The 12196-nt window shown below is 52.6% G+C and overlaps 1 protein-coding gene across 1 annotated transcript in view; it reads right to left on the bottom strand.

The window, feature by feature from the left end:
• lrrk1 (leucine-rich repeat kinase 1) overlaps positions 1–12196 on the bottom strand; it is a 231468-nt gene that overhangs the window by 16371 nt on the left and 202901 nt on the right. The window contains exons 30-32 of the mRNA XM_038813623.1: positions 12079–12196; positions 3194–3310; positions 128–951 (exon numbers count right to left, since the gene is read on the bottom strand). Coding sequence (XP_038669551.1) covers positions 128–951; positions 3194–3310; positions 12079–12196 — 1059 coding nt within the window. The remainder of the gene's footprint in view (positions 1–127; positions 952–3193; positions 3311–12078) is intronic.

Raw genomic sequence — 12196 nt, 5'->3', positions numbered from 1 at the left:
CAGAGAATAGCGGGAGGGCGTCGGACCAGCGTGGCCGTAAAAATTTACGCCGCCCGCTATTCTCCGCCCCGTCGTGAGTGCGGAGAATTCTGCCCTCTGTTTTTGGAACTGCTGATAATCCACCTACCTTGGTATCCAAAGGGTGTCCTTCACCGTTAAGATTTTTATAGCTTGTTGCTGTTCGACATTACCCACCAATGGGGAGATGTTGCCAGATCCGTCACACGGTACATTTGACTTGTCTGGTTCTTCGTAGTCAGTAGAAGAAAGAATACTTGTGGGACTGGCTGGTGAACTCAGGACATTGAATGACGACACGGTGTTCCTGTTGGTGAAGGAGCAAGATTCGGAGGAAAGAGAACAGTAATCGGTCATAGAATCAAAATGTCTTATGATTTGTGTCCCAACCTCATCATTGAAGATGATGCTGACATCCGTGGAGTTGGAGTCATTCACGTCCTTGGGTGTAATGGCAGTGGCTGCTGTGGCACAGGTAGGCTGTTGGATGGGGAACATGTCTCTCAGTGGATTACAGTCACTGCACGTGTATCGTGCACAGATCTGATAAGAATGGTACATCACTAAGGTACTTGTCTTGTCATCCAGGCACCAGATCGTCTCTTCCCCATTGCATCCAAGCTTGCAAGTCACTGATATGACCTGAGAGGGAGGCTGATAAGGTTCCAGTCTCCGAGTTATTTTTGCAATAAGTGTGTTTATGACCAGGATTCCAGGACCATTGCTGTACCATACTTCCGATTCACTGCTCACTGCTACCATATCGGTCACTGGGTATGCATTCTGTCGTAAGTCATTGTTGGAGATGTTGAACTGAAACTTGTTTGCTGAACGTGAGCACAGATATGAGGACCAACCCTCTGGAATTTCATTGACTAACGCGTAAACTGCGACCATTCCATCCGACATGCCAGCAAGCATGAGTGGAGATTTCTGCGATTAAATGGATTTAAAAAAAGGTTTAGGGTTCAGAGAATATCTACAACGCAGAAGGAGGCCCATCGAATTTCAAAAACAGCGCCCACCGAGGCTCACACCCCCACCCTTTCCCCATATCCCCGTTACCCCACCTAACCTGCAAACTTTGAACACTAAGGGGCAATTTAGCATGGCCAATTCACCTACCCTACACAGCTTTGGACTGTGGGAGGAAACCGGAGCACCCGGAGAAAACCCACGCAGATACGGGGAGAACGTGCAGACTCCACACAGTCATCCCAAGGCCAGAATCGAACCCGAGTCCCTGGTGCTGTGAAGCAGCTGTGCTAATCCCTGTGCCACCATGCATGCTGTTTAAGCTTACAAATATAATTCTTACACTTTAACAGATTAAGAAGACAAATATACCGGTTACATAGATTAGCCCTTCCATCAGTGACATCCCCCATGTCCTCGTGATTTAAGATAGAATAAGGCATGCTGACTTCTACATCTGCGACTCTAATCATCACTCATGTTACACTCATCACTCGCCTATCAGCAATGTCCACAACACCAGATTGGGTTTTGGTAAACCCACAGCACAATGTCACCCATTAGTGTTGTTTCCTTGGGGTGGTGCTGCCAATCTCCTCCCAGAACTGCAGGAGATTCTGCAGAGAAGATGATTGTTTTCTCTACCGAACGGGTCTCAAGCCAGGGGAGGGGGGTGATTTTGGTTATCAGGGAAGATTATTGTATAGGATGTTTTAAAGGCTGGTGCTATGGGAATGGAAGTACACCCGATAGACTGATAAGCCTGGATTCGGATTGTAAAGTTGCCTGGGGTTGAAAAGCGTTGTTGGCTCAAGGAGACAAAGGGGATGCGTGGTGGGGGGAGGATGTGGAGGCGGGGGGATGTGAGGGGGTTGGGGGAGATGTTTAGGGGCGAGACACGTCAGCAAGGCAGGAATGCAACTCATCATCTTCCTCTGATGGAGGAAGCCTTAGATAAATGTTTGAGCGCGTGGGGGGGGGGGGGGGGGGGGGGGGACATGAACTCAGAATTCATACATAACTGTTTTATCATTCCTGCCATCCAAGGGAAATGGCAGCTAATGTTACATGACAGGACTTTAACATTGCAAACTCGAACCATGGACCTTCTGCGTGTAAAGCAGACGTGACAACCACTACACCATGGAGCCAGCTGGCCGCAAACTCATATTAAAATGACACATACAGGTGTAACCAGTACAGGACTAGAATTGAATGTTTTATACTTCTATAAATGGATTTACCCATTGAGATTCTATGCCGTTCAATTTGTTTTGAGAAGGAATTGCCAATTTTCATATACAATAGATATACTATTTAAATAATTAAGAAAATTAATACCACACAATTTTGGAATTCCTGCCCTGAGTCTCCCTCCATGTTTAATCTTGAAATTCCTTATCTTCCCTCACCCCACCCTCAGATAGTGTGTAGATGATGTGTGAGAGGTCACCCAATGTGTTTCTGGAGAGAGAAAGAATTCTAAATGTTTATTGTTGCTCAGTGGAGCTCATGTGTTGCAGTGGGTAGTGTTCCTGTCTCTGAGCCAGAAGCTCCAGCTTCCAGTCCCACACCAGGAGTTGACGGCCAAAGAAGGTGCATTCACAATGCAGTTAAACAATTGAGTGTCAAATCACCAATCCTTGGAATGTATGGACGGCAGTGGCAGGCAGTAAGAGTGGGAGATATTCCTGGTCAGCTAGGAAAGAGTATTGGAGCCTCTACTGCCACTATCCAAAGCTTTGGACTACTGTAAAAATGCGTCAAGCCACAACAACACATACTCCTTGGGGACCGGTTGGCCCTGTTGGCTGGGCAGCCACTGTGGATCAGATTGATACCAACAGCATAGAGTTCAATCCTGGCCCCTTGCTCTACCCATGGTGCAGGTTGCGGCACTGTGAGTAGATCTGCCCTCAGGCAGAGGACTGCAAAGAGGATTGTGGTTGCGATCAGTCAATTAATCCGGCATGGATATGTTGAAATGAAAATGAAATGAAAATCGCTTATTGTCACGAGTAGGCTTCAAATGAAGTTACTGTGAAAAGCCCCTAGTCGCCACATTCCGGCGCCTGTTCGGGGAGGCTGTTACGGGAATTGAACCGTGCTGCTGGCTTGCCTTGGTCTGCTTTCAAAGCCAGCGATTAGCCCTGTGAGCTAAACAGCCCCTGTTGTGTCCCTAATGGTCTTTTGCTCTTACCTGGTTTCCCCGTGATACAGGCAAGAAACACGTAATGATGGCAGGAACATCCAGCACTCGGAGAGGTACATTTAAGGGACACATTCCTTTCAGACTGTAAACCTGAATCTTCTGATCCTACAAGAAATAATCATAAAGTTCAGTAGGCATTAGGGAAGGATCAGATCACAGAGTTGTTAATAAAAACCTGAATAGGAGCAAACAATTAATTTGATTGATATATTTTGGAGTGCTATGAATGCTGAACTCAGCTAAATATGTTTTAAAATATCTCCTCTAATTCAAGGTAAAATGGAGAGTGGGTTACGGCCTCCTCCAGAATCTGCCTGGAGACAAGATCATGTGATCTCTCCTGGGGCTGGTCTTGGTGGCATGGCTGTGAGCCATGTAGGTTTGCTCTGCAGACTCCGTTTAAGTGCTGCTCCCTCTTCTTGGCGGGTGCTGGTTATTTTAAATAACTGATGTGCATCTTCGGGACACACCTAGATTCAGCAGGAGTCAGCCTGTGACATACATTGTGGAGCCCCAGTGCTCAGCTCACACAAGGTTATCATCACCTCCTGCCATCAATAGTGACCTGTTGACAGCGCCCTAGAGTAATGTTACACAGGCCCTGGGAGGGTGGAACAGGGTGTTGGGTGGGGGAAGGAATGGAAAGGGGATGGGGAGGGTATGATGGATGACGGCACGTCCCATGTGAAGCTGGCGAGGATGAGGGCCTTCATGGCATTCCGGGCTTGCTGGGCCCTTGCCGCTGCTGCCTGTCCTCTGGCTGGTCCTGCAGGTCCTCCCCAGGCTAGTCCTCCAGCCCCTCCTGGTCCGGCGCCTCCTCCGAATGTTTCTCTTCCTCCACCTCTTGCACGTCGACCCGTTGCAGTGCCAGGTTGTGGAGGGCACAGCAGACCACCACCAATGGGCAACCCTCTGGGGGTTGTACTGCAATGCACTGCCAGAGTGGTCAAGGCATTGGAACCTGCATTTTTTGCAGCCGATGCACCGCTCGATGACAGCCCGGGTGTCCTGATAGGCAGTGGCTGGCAAGGCCAACCCACGGGTGCTGAGACACCCACCCCCCTCCCCCCAGTCCAGGTGCGAACGCCTCCACAGGTGGCGGCCTGCCCACACTCCCCCCCCCCCCCCCCCCCATCTAGCCCCGACCGAGACTGCCCTCCTTCCGCAGATCCCCACAGCAGCCATTCCGCCAGCTTCACGTTTTTAATAAAAAAGTGTACTAATGGCACCCGCTTGACCACATGATGGGGAGGCGGTTAGATCATGGGAGGCTGTTAGATAGGGGGTCACTCCCATCAATTGTAGATTGGCTTTAAGGATGTCTCAGAGGACTTCCGGTTGCGGCTATGACCAGCTAAGTCGCACGTTTGGCTGCTCCTGCTACAAAGGTGTTTTCGGGCTGATTGGAGGGCCCCAACGGCGCTGTAAGGACAGATCCCGGTGGGGGAAGGCTCCCTGAAGAGAACCAGACCAACTTTATGGTCGGTACCCGGAGTGGGGTGGTAAAGAAAGCAACAGCAGCTCCCAAAAAAAAGCGGGGGAAGAAGACCAAAATGGCGGCCGGTGGCGCACCCGAGGAATGGAGGAAATGGGCGGAGGAGCAGCAGGCCGCTCTCCTGCGCTTCTTTACGGAGCTGAAAATGGAGCTCTTGGAGTCAATGAATGCGACGACCACCAGGCTGATGGGAGCCCAGGCGACCCAAGAGGCGTCGATTCGGGAGCTGCAACAGGAGATGACTGTGAGGGAGGAGGAGGCCACGGTCCTCGTGGGAAAGGTAGAGGTGCACGAGGCACTCCACCTGAAATGGCAGAGCCGTTTTGAGGAGCTGGATACCCGAATGAGGCGGAAGAACCTGAGGATCTTGGGCCTGGCAGAAGGCCTGGAGGGGTCAGACCTCCCGGGATATGTAGCAGAAATGCTGAGCTCCCTGATGGGGCAGGGGCCGTCCCTTCGCCCCTGGAGCTGGAAGAGGCCTACAGGGTCATGGCTAGGAGGCCAAGAGCAAATGAGCCCCCGAGGGCGGTGCTGGTGCGGTTCCAGCGACTCAGCGATCGTGAGAGAGTGCTGGAGTGGGCCAAGAGGGAAAGGAGCAGCAAGTGGGAGAATTCGACGGTGAGGGTCTACCAGGACTGGAGTGCGGAGGTGGCAAAGCGGCGGGCCCGGTACAACCGGACGAAGGCGGTGCTACATGCAAAACGGATCAGGTTCGGAATGCTGCAGCCAGCGCGCTTGTGGGTCACCTACAGGAACCAACACCACTATTTTGAGTCCCCAGAGGAGGCGTGGGCCTTTGTACAGGAAGAGAAACTGGACTCGAATTAGACCCAGGGGATACTTGGCGGCCGTAGCCGCTCGGGTACTTTCAGCTGAATTCTTTGTTTGGATTTTGAACTCTTGCTGTGGTTTTTCTTCTGATGTTTTTTCCCCCTTTGCCAACTTCCCTTAGTTATTGTTATTGTGGTTATTCATGGTTATTTATGGTTATTTATGCTGTTTGGTAGAGGGCGACTGTTAAGTACATTGTTATTTGTTATTTATCTGTTATTTATAATGTTAAGTTGGGGAGGTGGGACGGGGGGGAGAGCAGATCGGGGATATGGGCTCCTAGGGGGGGTTCTTTTACAGGCATGGACGGGGACGGGGGTGGAACTGAAGATGGTGGGGTGGGGTGTGGCAGGGCGAAAGCGCGGGATTTCCTCTGTTTTCCCGCGCGCGGGGCAGAGGAGGGGGGAGGGGAGGAGTGCGGGGCGTGGCTAGCAATGGCGACCTTTCCCGCGCTGGAGCGGGGCCAGGGAGGAGTGGCAAGGGGGGGGAGGCCCCCCCCCCCGAGCCGGGGGGAGTCGGAGTGTGGCAGGAGCAGCCGGGTCAGCGTGAACCAGCTGACTTACGGGAGTACGATGGAGGGTACATCGCGGCTAGGAGGGGTCCTAGCCTGGGGGGGGGGGAGGGAGGTTAGGGAGGGACACCGGGTTGCTGCTGAAAAGACCAGAAACGGGAAGTGGAGGACTGGAGAGGTGGGGGGAGGGGGACATCGTCATGGGGAGCGGGTCAGAAGGGGAGGGTCGACCCGGGGCGAGCAGGGAACAGGACATGGCTAATCGGCAGGGGAAGGGGGCGGGTCGTCCCGCGACCCGGCTGATCACTTGGAACGTGAGGGGGTTGAATGGGCCGGTCAAGAGATCAAGGGTATTCTCACACCTGAAGGGACTGAAGGCTGATGTAGCAATGTTACAGGAGACCCATTTGAAGGTAGTGGACCAGGTTCGCCTGAGAAGGGGGTGGGTGGGACAGGTGTTCCACTCTGGATTGGACGCAAAGAACCGGGGGGTGGCGATTCTGGTGGGAAAGAGGGTGTCGTTCGTGGCGGAGGAGGTGGTGGCGGATAAGGAGGGTAGGTATGTGATGGTGAAGGGTAAGCTGCAGGGGGAGAAAGTGGTGATGGTCAACGTATATGCCCCGAACTGGGATGACGCGGGTTTTATGAGGCGCCTATTGGGCCTCATTCCGGGACTGGAGGCAGGGGGCTTGATCATGGGGGGGGACTTTAACACAGTGCTGGACCCCGGGCTAGACAGATCGAGCTCAAGGACCAATAGGAGGCCGGCAGCGGCAGAAGTGCTGAGGGGGTACATGGAGCAGATGGGAGGAGTAGACCCATGGAGGTTTGGTAGGCCGAGGGCGAGGGAGTATTCCTTTTTCTCCCACGTCCATAGAGTGTACTCCAGAATCGATTTCTTCGTGTTGAACAGGGGGCTGATCCCGAGGGTACGGGAAGCTGAGTACTCGGCCATTGCGATCTCTGATCATGCACCGCATTGGGTGGATGTGGAAATGGGGGAGGCGCGGGCCAGCGCCCGCTGTGGCGGCTGGATGTGGGGCTGTTAGCGGACGACGAGGTGTGTAAAAGGGTCCGGAAGAGCATTGAGAGCTATCTGGACTTGAATGACACGGGTGAGGTGCAGGTGGGGATGGTCTGGGAGGCCCTGAAGGCAGTGATCAGGGGAGAGCTGATCTCCATAAGGGCGCACAGAGAAAGAAAGGAGAGGCAGGAGAGGGAGAGGCTGGTGGGGGAGCTATTGGAAGTGGATAGGAGATATGCGGAGGCACCAGAGGAGGGGCTGCTGGGAGAACGGCGCAGCCTGCAGGTCAAGTTCGACCTGCTGACCACCAGGAAGGCAGAGACGCAGTGGAGAAGGGCACAGGGCGCGGTCTATGAGTATGGGGAAAAGGCGAGCAGGATGCTGGCACACCAGCTTCGCAAACGAGATGCGGCTAGGGAGATTGGGGGAGTGAAGGAGAGGGGCGGGAAGGTAGTGCAGAAGGGGCAAGAAGTGAACGGGGTCTTCAGGGATTTTTACAAGGAGTTGTATCGGTCTGAGCCGCCGACGAGGAGAGGGGGAATGGAGGACTTCCTAAACAAATTGAGGTTCCCAAGGGTCCAGGAGGGGCTGGTAGAAGGGCTGGGGGCGCCAATAGGGCTAGAGGAGCTAGTCAAGGGAATAGGTCAGATGCAAGCGGGGAAGGCGCCGGGGCCAGATGGGTTCCCGGTGGAATTCTATAAGAAAAATGTGGACTTGGTGGGACCGGTACTGGTACGAGCCTTTAATGAGGTGCGAGAGGGGGGGGGTTCTGCCCCCGACAATGTCGCAGGCTCTGATCTCCCTGATATTGAAGCGGGATAAAGACCCCGTGCAGTGCGGGTCCTACAGGCCTATCTCGCTTCTGAACGTGGATGCCAAGTTGCTGGCAAAGATCCTGGCAGCTAGAATAGAGGATTGTGTGCCAGGGGTAATCCATGAGGACCAGACGGGGTTCGTGAAGGGGCGGCAGCTCAACACGAACGTGCGGAGACTGCTGAATGTAATTATGATGCCGGCAGTGGAGGGGGAGGCTGAGATAGTGGTAGCGCTGGACGCGGAGAAGGCATTCGATAGGGTGGAGTGGGAGTACCTGTGGGAGACGTTGGAACGGTTTGGGTTTGGGGAAGGGTTTATTAAGTGGGTGAAGTTGCTCTACTCGGCCCCGACGGCGAGTGTAGTGACAAACGGGAGGAGGTCGGAGTATTTCGGGCTCCACCGAGGGACCAGGCAGGGATGTCCCCTATCCCCCCTACTTTTCGCACTGGCGATTGAACCGTTGGCGATGGCACTGAGGGGTTCAGGGGGGTGGAGAGGACTGACTAGGGGAGGGGAGGAACATCGAGTATCGCTGTATGCGGATGATCTACTGCTGTACGTGGCAGACCCAGAAGGGGGAATGCCGGAGATAATGGAACTATTAGCAGAGTTTGGGGACTTTTCGGGGTACAAACTAAATTTGGGCAAAAGCGAGGTTTTTGTGATACACCCGGGGGACCAGGGAGAGGGTATTGGGAGACTCCCCTTCAAGCGAGCAGGAAAGAGCTTTAGGTACTTAGGGGTGCAGGTGGCAAGGAACTGGGGGACCCTCCACAAGTTGAACTTTTCCAGGCTGGTGGAACAGATGGAGGAGGAATTTAAGAGGTGGGACATGGTACCGTTGTCGCTGGCGGGGAGGGTGCAGTCAATCAAAATGACGGTCCTCCCAAGGTTCTTGTTTTTATTTCAGTGCTTGCCCATCTTCCTCCCTAGGGCCTTCTTCAAAAAGGTGACGAGTAGCATCATGAGCTACGTGTGGGCGCATGGCACCCCAAGGGTGAGGAGGGTCTTTTTGGAGCGGAGTAGGGACAGTGGAGGGCTGGCACTGCCCAATCTCTCGGGGTACTACTGGGCGGCAAATGTGTCAATGGTGCGCAAGTGGATGATGGAAGGGGAGGGGGCAGCTTGGAAACGAATGGAGAGGGCGTCCTGTGGCAACACAAGCCTGGGGGCCCTAGTAACGGCACCATGGCCGCTCCCCCCCACGAGGTACACCACGAGCCCGGTAGTGGCGGCCACCCTCAAGATATGGGGGCAGTGGAGGCGACATAGGGGGGAAATGGGAGGTCTGTTGGCGGCGCCAATAAGAGGGAACCATAGATTCATCCCGGGGAACATCGACGGGGGATTTCAGAGCTGGTACAGGGTGGGCATACGGCAGCTGAAGGACCTGTTTATAGAGGGGAGGTTTGCGAGCCTGGGAGGGCTGGAGGAGAAGTTTGAGCTCCCCCCGGGAAACATGTTCAGATATTTACAAGTGAAGGCATTTGCTAGGCGGCAGGTGGAGGGGTTTCCCCTGCTCCCCAGTAAGGGGGCGAGTGATAGGGTGCTCTCGGGGGTCTGGGTCGGAGGGGGGAAGATATCAGACATCTACAAGATAATGCAGGAGGCGGAAGCAGCATCAGGGGAGGAGCTGAAAGCCAAGTGGGAAGGGGAGCTGGGAGAGCAGATAGAAGACGGGACGTGGGCGGATGCACTGGAGAAGGTCAACTCTTCCTCCTCGTGTGCGAGACTGAGCCTCATTCAATTTAAGGTGCTGCATAGAGCTCACATGATGGGGACAAGGATGAGCCGGTTCTTTGGGGGTGAGGACAGGTGTGTCAGATGTCTGGGAAGCCCAGCGAACCATGTGCATATGTTCTGGGCATGTCCGGTGCTGGAAGGGTTCTGGAAGGGGGTGGCAAGGACGGTGTCGAAGGTGGTGGGGTCCAGGGTCAAACCAGGATGGGGGCTTGCGATCTTTGGGGTCGGGGTAGAACCGGGGGTACAGGAGGCTAGGGAGGCCGGAATACTGGCCTTTGCGTCCCTAGTGGCTCGACGAAGGATATTAATTCAATGGAAGGACGCGAGGCCTCCAAGCGTTGAAACTTGGATTAACGATATGGCTAGCTATATTCAGCTAGAAAGGATCAAATTTGCCCTGAGAGGGTCGGTACAGGGATTCGCCAGGCGGTGGCAACCTTTCCTTGACTTTTTAGATCAGAGATAGACGTTCGGGGTCGTGGCAGCAGCAACCCGGGGGGGGGGGGAGGGGGGGGAGGGAGGGGGGGAGGGGGGGGGGAGGGGGGGGGGAGGGGGGGGGAGGGGGGGGGGGAGGGGGGGGGGGAGGGGGGGGGAGGGGGGGAGGGAGGGAGGGGGGAGGGGAGGGGAGGGGGGGGAGGGGAGGGGGGCAGCAAGGGTCGTGGGGGGACATGCACGACTGTAACGCGGGCAAGTCTGCTCGCTGCTCATGTCTGAAACTGTAGGCTGCCTTGTTTGTTAAGGTTGCCTGGGGGGGGGGGGGGGGGGGGGGAGGACTGGTGCGCGCGAGAGGGCGGGCGAGGGAGGGACATTTGCCTAGAGGGATTGTGTTGTAAATAATTTAAAAATTAGTAGGGGTAAATGTTTGTATGGAAAAACTCTTTCAATAAAAATTATTTAAAAAAAAAAAAAAGGATGTCTCAGAGTGGTTACAGGGCATTCTAAAGGGGAGGGTGAACAGCCAGTGGTTGTGGTACACATCGGTACCAACGGCATAGGAGGAGGAAACAAGGATAACAACAAAAGACATAAAGGGGAATTATAAAAGTGATAGGCAATGAAAACAAGGGGCAGATTCAAAGAGGGCCACAGTGAAAAATTTTGGGAGCGGGACAAGTAATGTTAAAAAGACGAGCTTAAAGGCTTTGTGTTTTAATGCGCAGAGCACTCGCAATAACACGGATGAACTAATCGTGCAAATAGACGTAAACGGGTATGATATAATCGGGATGATGGAGACGTGGTTGCAGGGTGATCAGGGATGGGAACTGAATGTCCAGGGGTACTCAGTATTTAGGAAGGACAGACAAAATGGAAAAGGCAATGGAGTCGTAGTCAAAGACAAAATTAACACAATAGCGAGGAATGATAGTGATTTTGGGAATTGCATTAAACAGGAAATTAGAGATGCATGCGATAAAGGAACATCTGTAATTATGGGTAATCTTAATCTGCATATTGATTAGGCAAATCAAATTAGCCGCAGTACTGTAGAGGAGGAATTTCTGGAGTATATAGGAGATGTTTTTCTGGGCCAACATGTCGAAGAACCAACTAGAGAACAAGTCATCCTAGACTGGGTACTGTATAATGAGAATGGAATCATTACCAATCTGGCTGCGCGAGACCCCTTGGGAATGAGCAACCATAATATGATAGAATTTTTCTTTAACATGGGAGTGAAGTAGTTGATTCTGAGACTGAATCGTGAAGGAAACTATGATGATATGAGGCTTGAGTTGGCTATGACCAATTGGGGAACGTTACTTAAAGGGATGACAGTGGATAGGCAATGGTAAACATTCAAGAAGGGTAAGGGGGAACTGCAACAAATGTTTATTGCTGTCTGGCACAAAAGTAAAATGGGAAAGGTGGCCAATCCATGGCCCCACAAGGGAAATTGAAGATAGTATTTGATCCAAGGAAGGAGCATACAAATTGGCCAAGAAAATCAACAGGTCTGAGAATTGGGAACAGTTTAGAATTCAGCAAAGAAGGATCAAAGGATTGATTAAGAAGGGGAAAATAGAGTACGAGAATAAGCTTGCAGGGAACATAAAAACTGACTGTGATGTTGATCATCTTATCCTGAGACAAGGAAGAATTTCATCAGTCAGCGAGTTGTGAATCCATGGACATTTCCAACCCCAGAGGGCTGTGAAGGCTCCATCGTTGAGCGGTAGATGTTTGGAGTCTAAGGGAATCAAAGGACCAGGTAGGAAAGTGGAGTTGACATTAATGATTAGTGTTAATGGCAGAACAGCCTCAAAGGCCATGTTGTCTAATCCTGTTCCTAATTTATCTTCTCAGATATCCAACAGAAAACCAAAATTACAAAAACATTGCAGATAGAGGAATGCTAAAGCCTATATAACGTAAATGATCTGCCTATATGGATACGGTGTAAATGAGCAAGAATGTTTCTATCTTTGCCCGAGTTCTAGTCCATCACTTACCTCTGTTGCTGTCCACAACGCACTTTGGAGTTTCAACTGACAACACAATCTAATCCCAGGGCAGTTGATGTGATCCACTTCAATCAGTCCTTTGTCTATATTCACAACACTGTAATTC

This window comes from Scyliorhinus canicula, chromosome 12, assembly GCF_902713615.1.
Source record: "Scyliorhinus canicula chromosome 12, sScyCan1.1, whole genome shotgun sequence".
In the NCBI taxonomy this organism is placed as follows: Eukaryota; Metazoa; Chordata; class Chondrichthyes; order Carcharhiniformes; family Scyliorhinidae; genus Scyliorhinus; species Scyliorhinus canicula.
The sequence above is the reverse complement of the archived record's forward strand: the minus strand, read 5'-3'. Positions and strand labels throughout refer to the sequence as shown.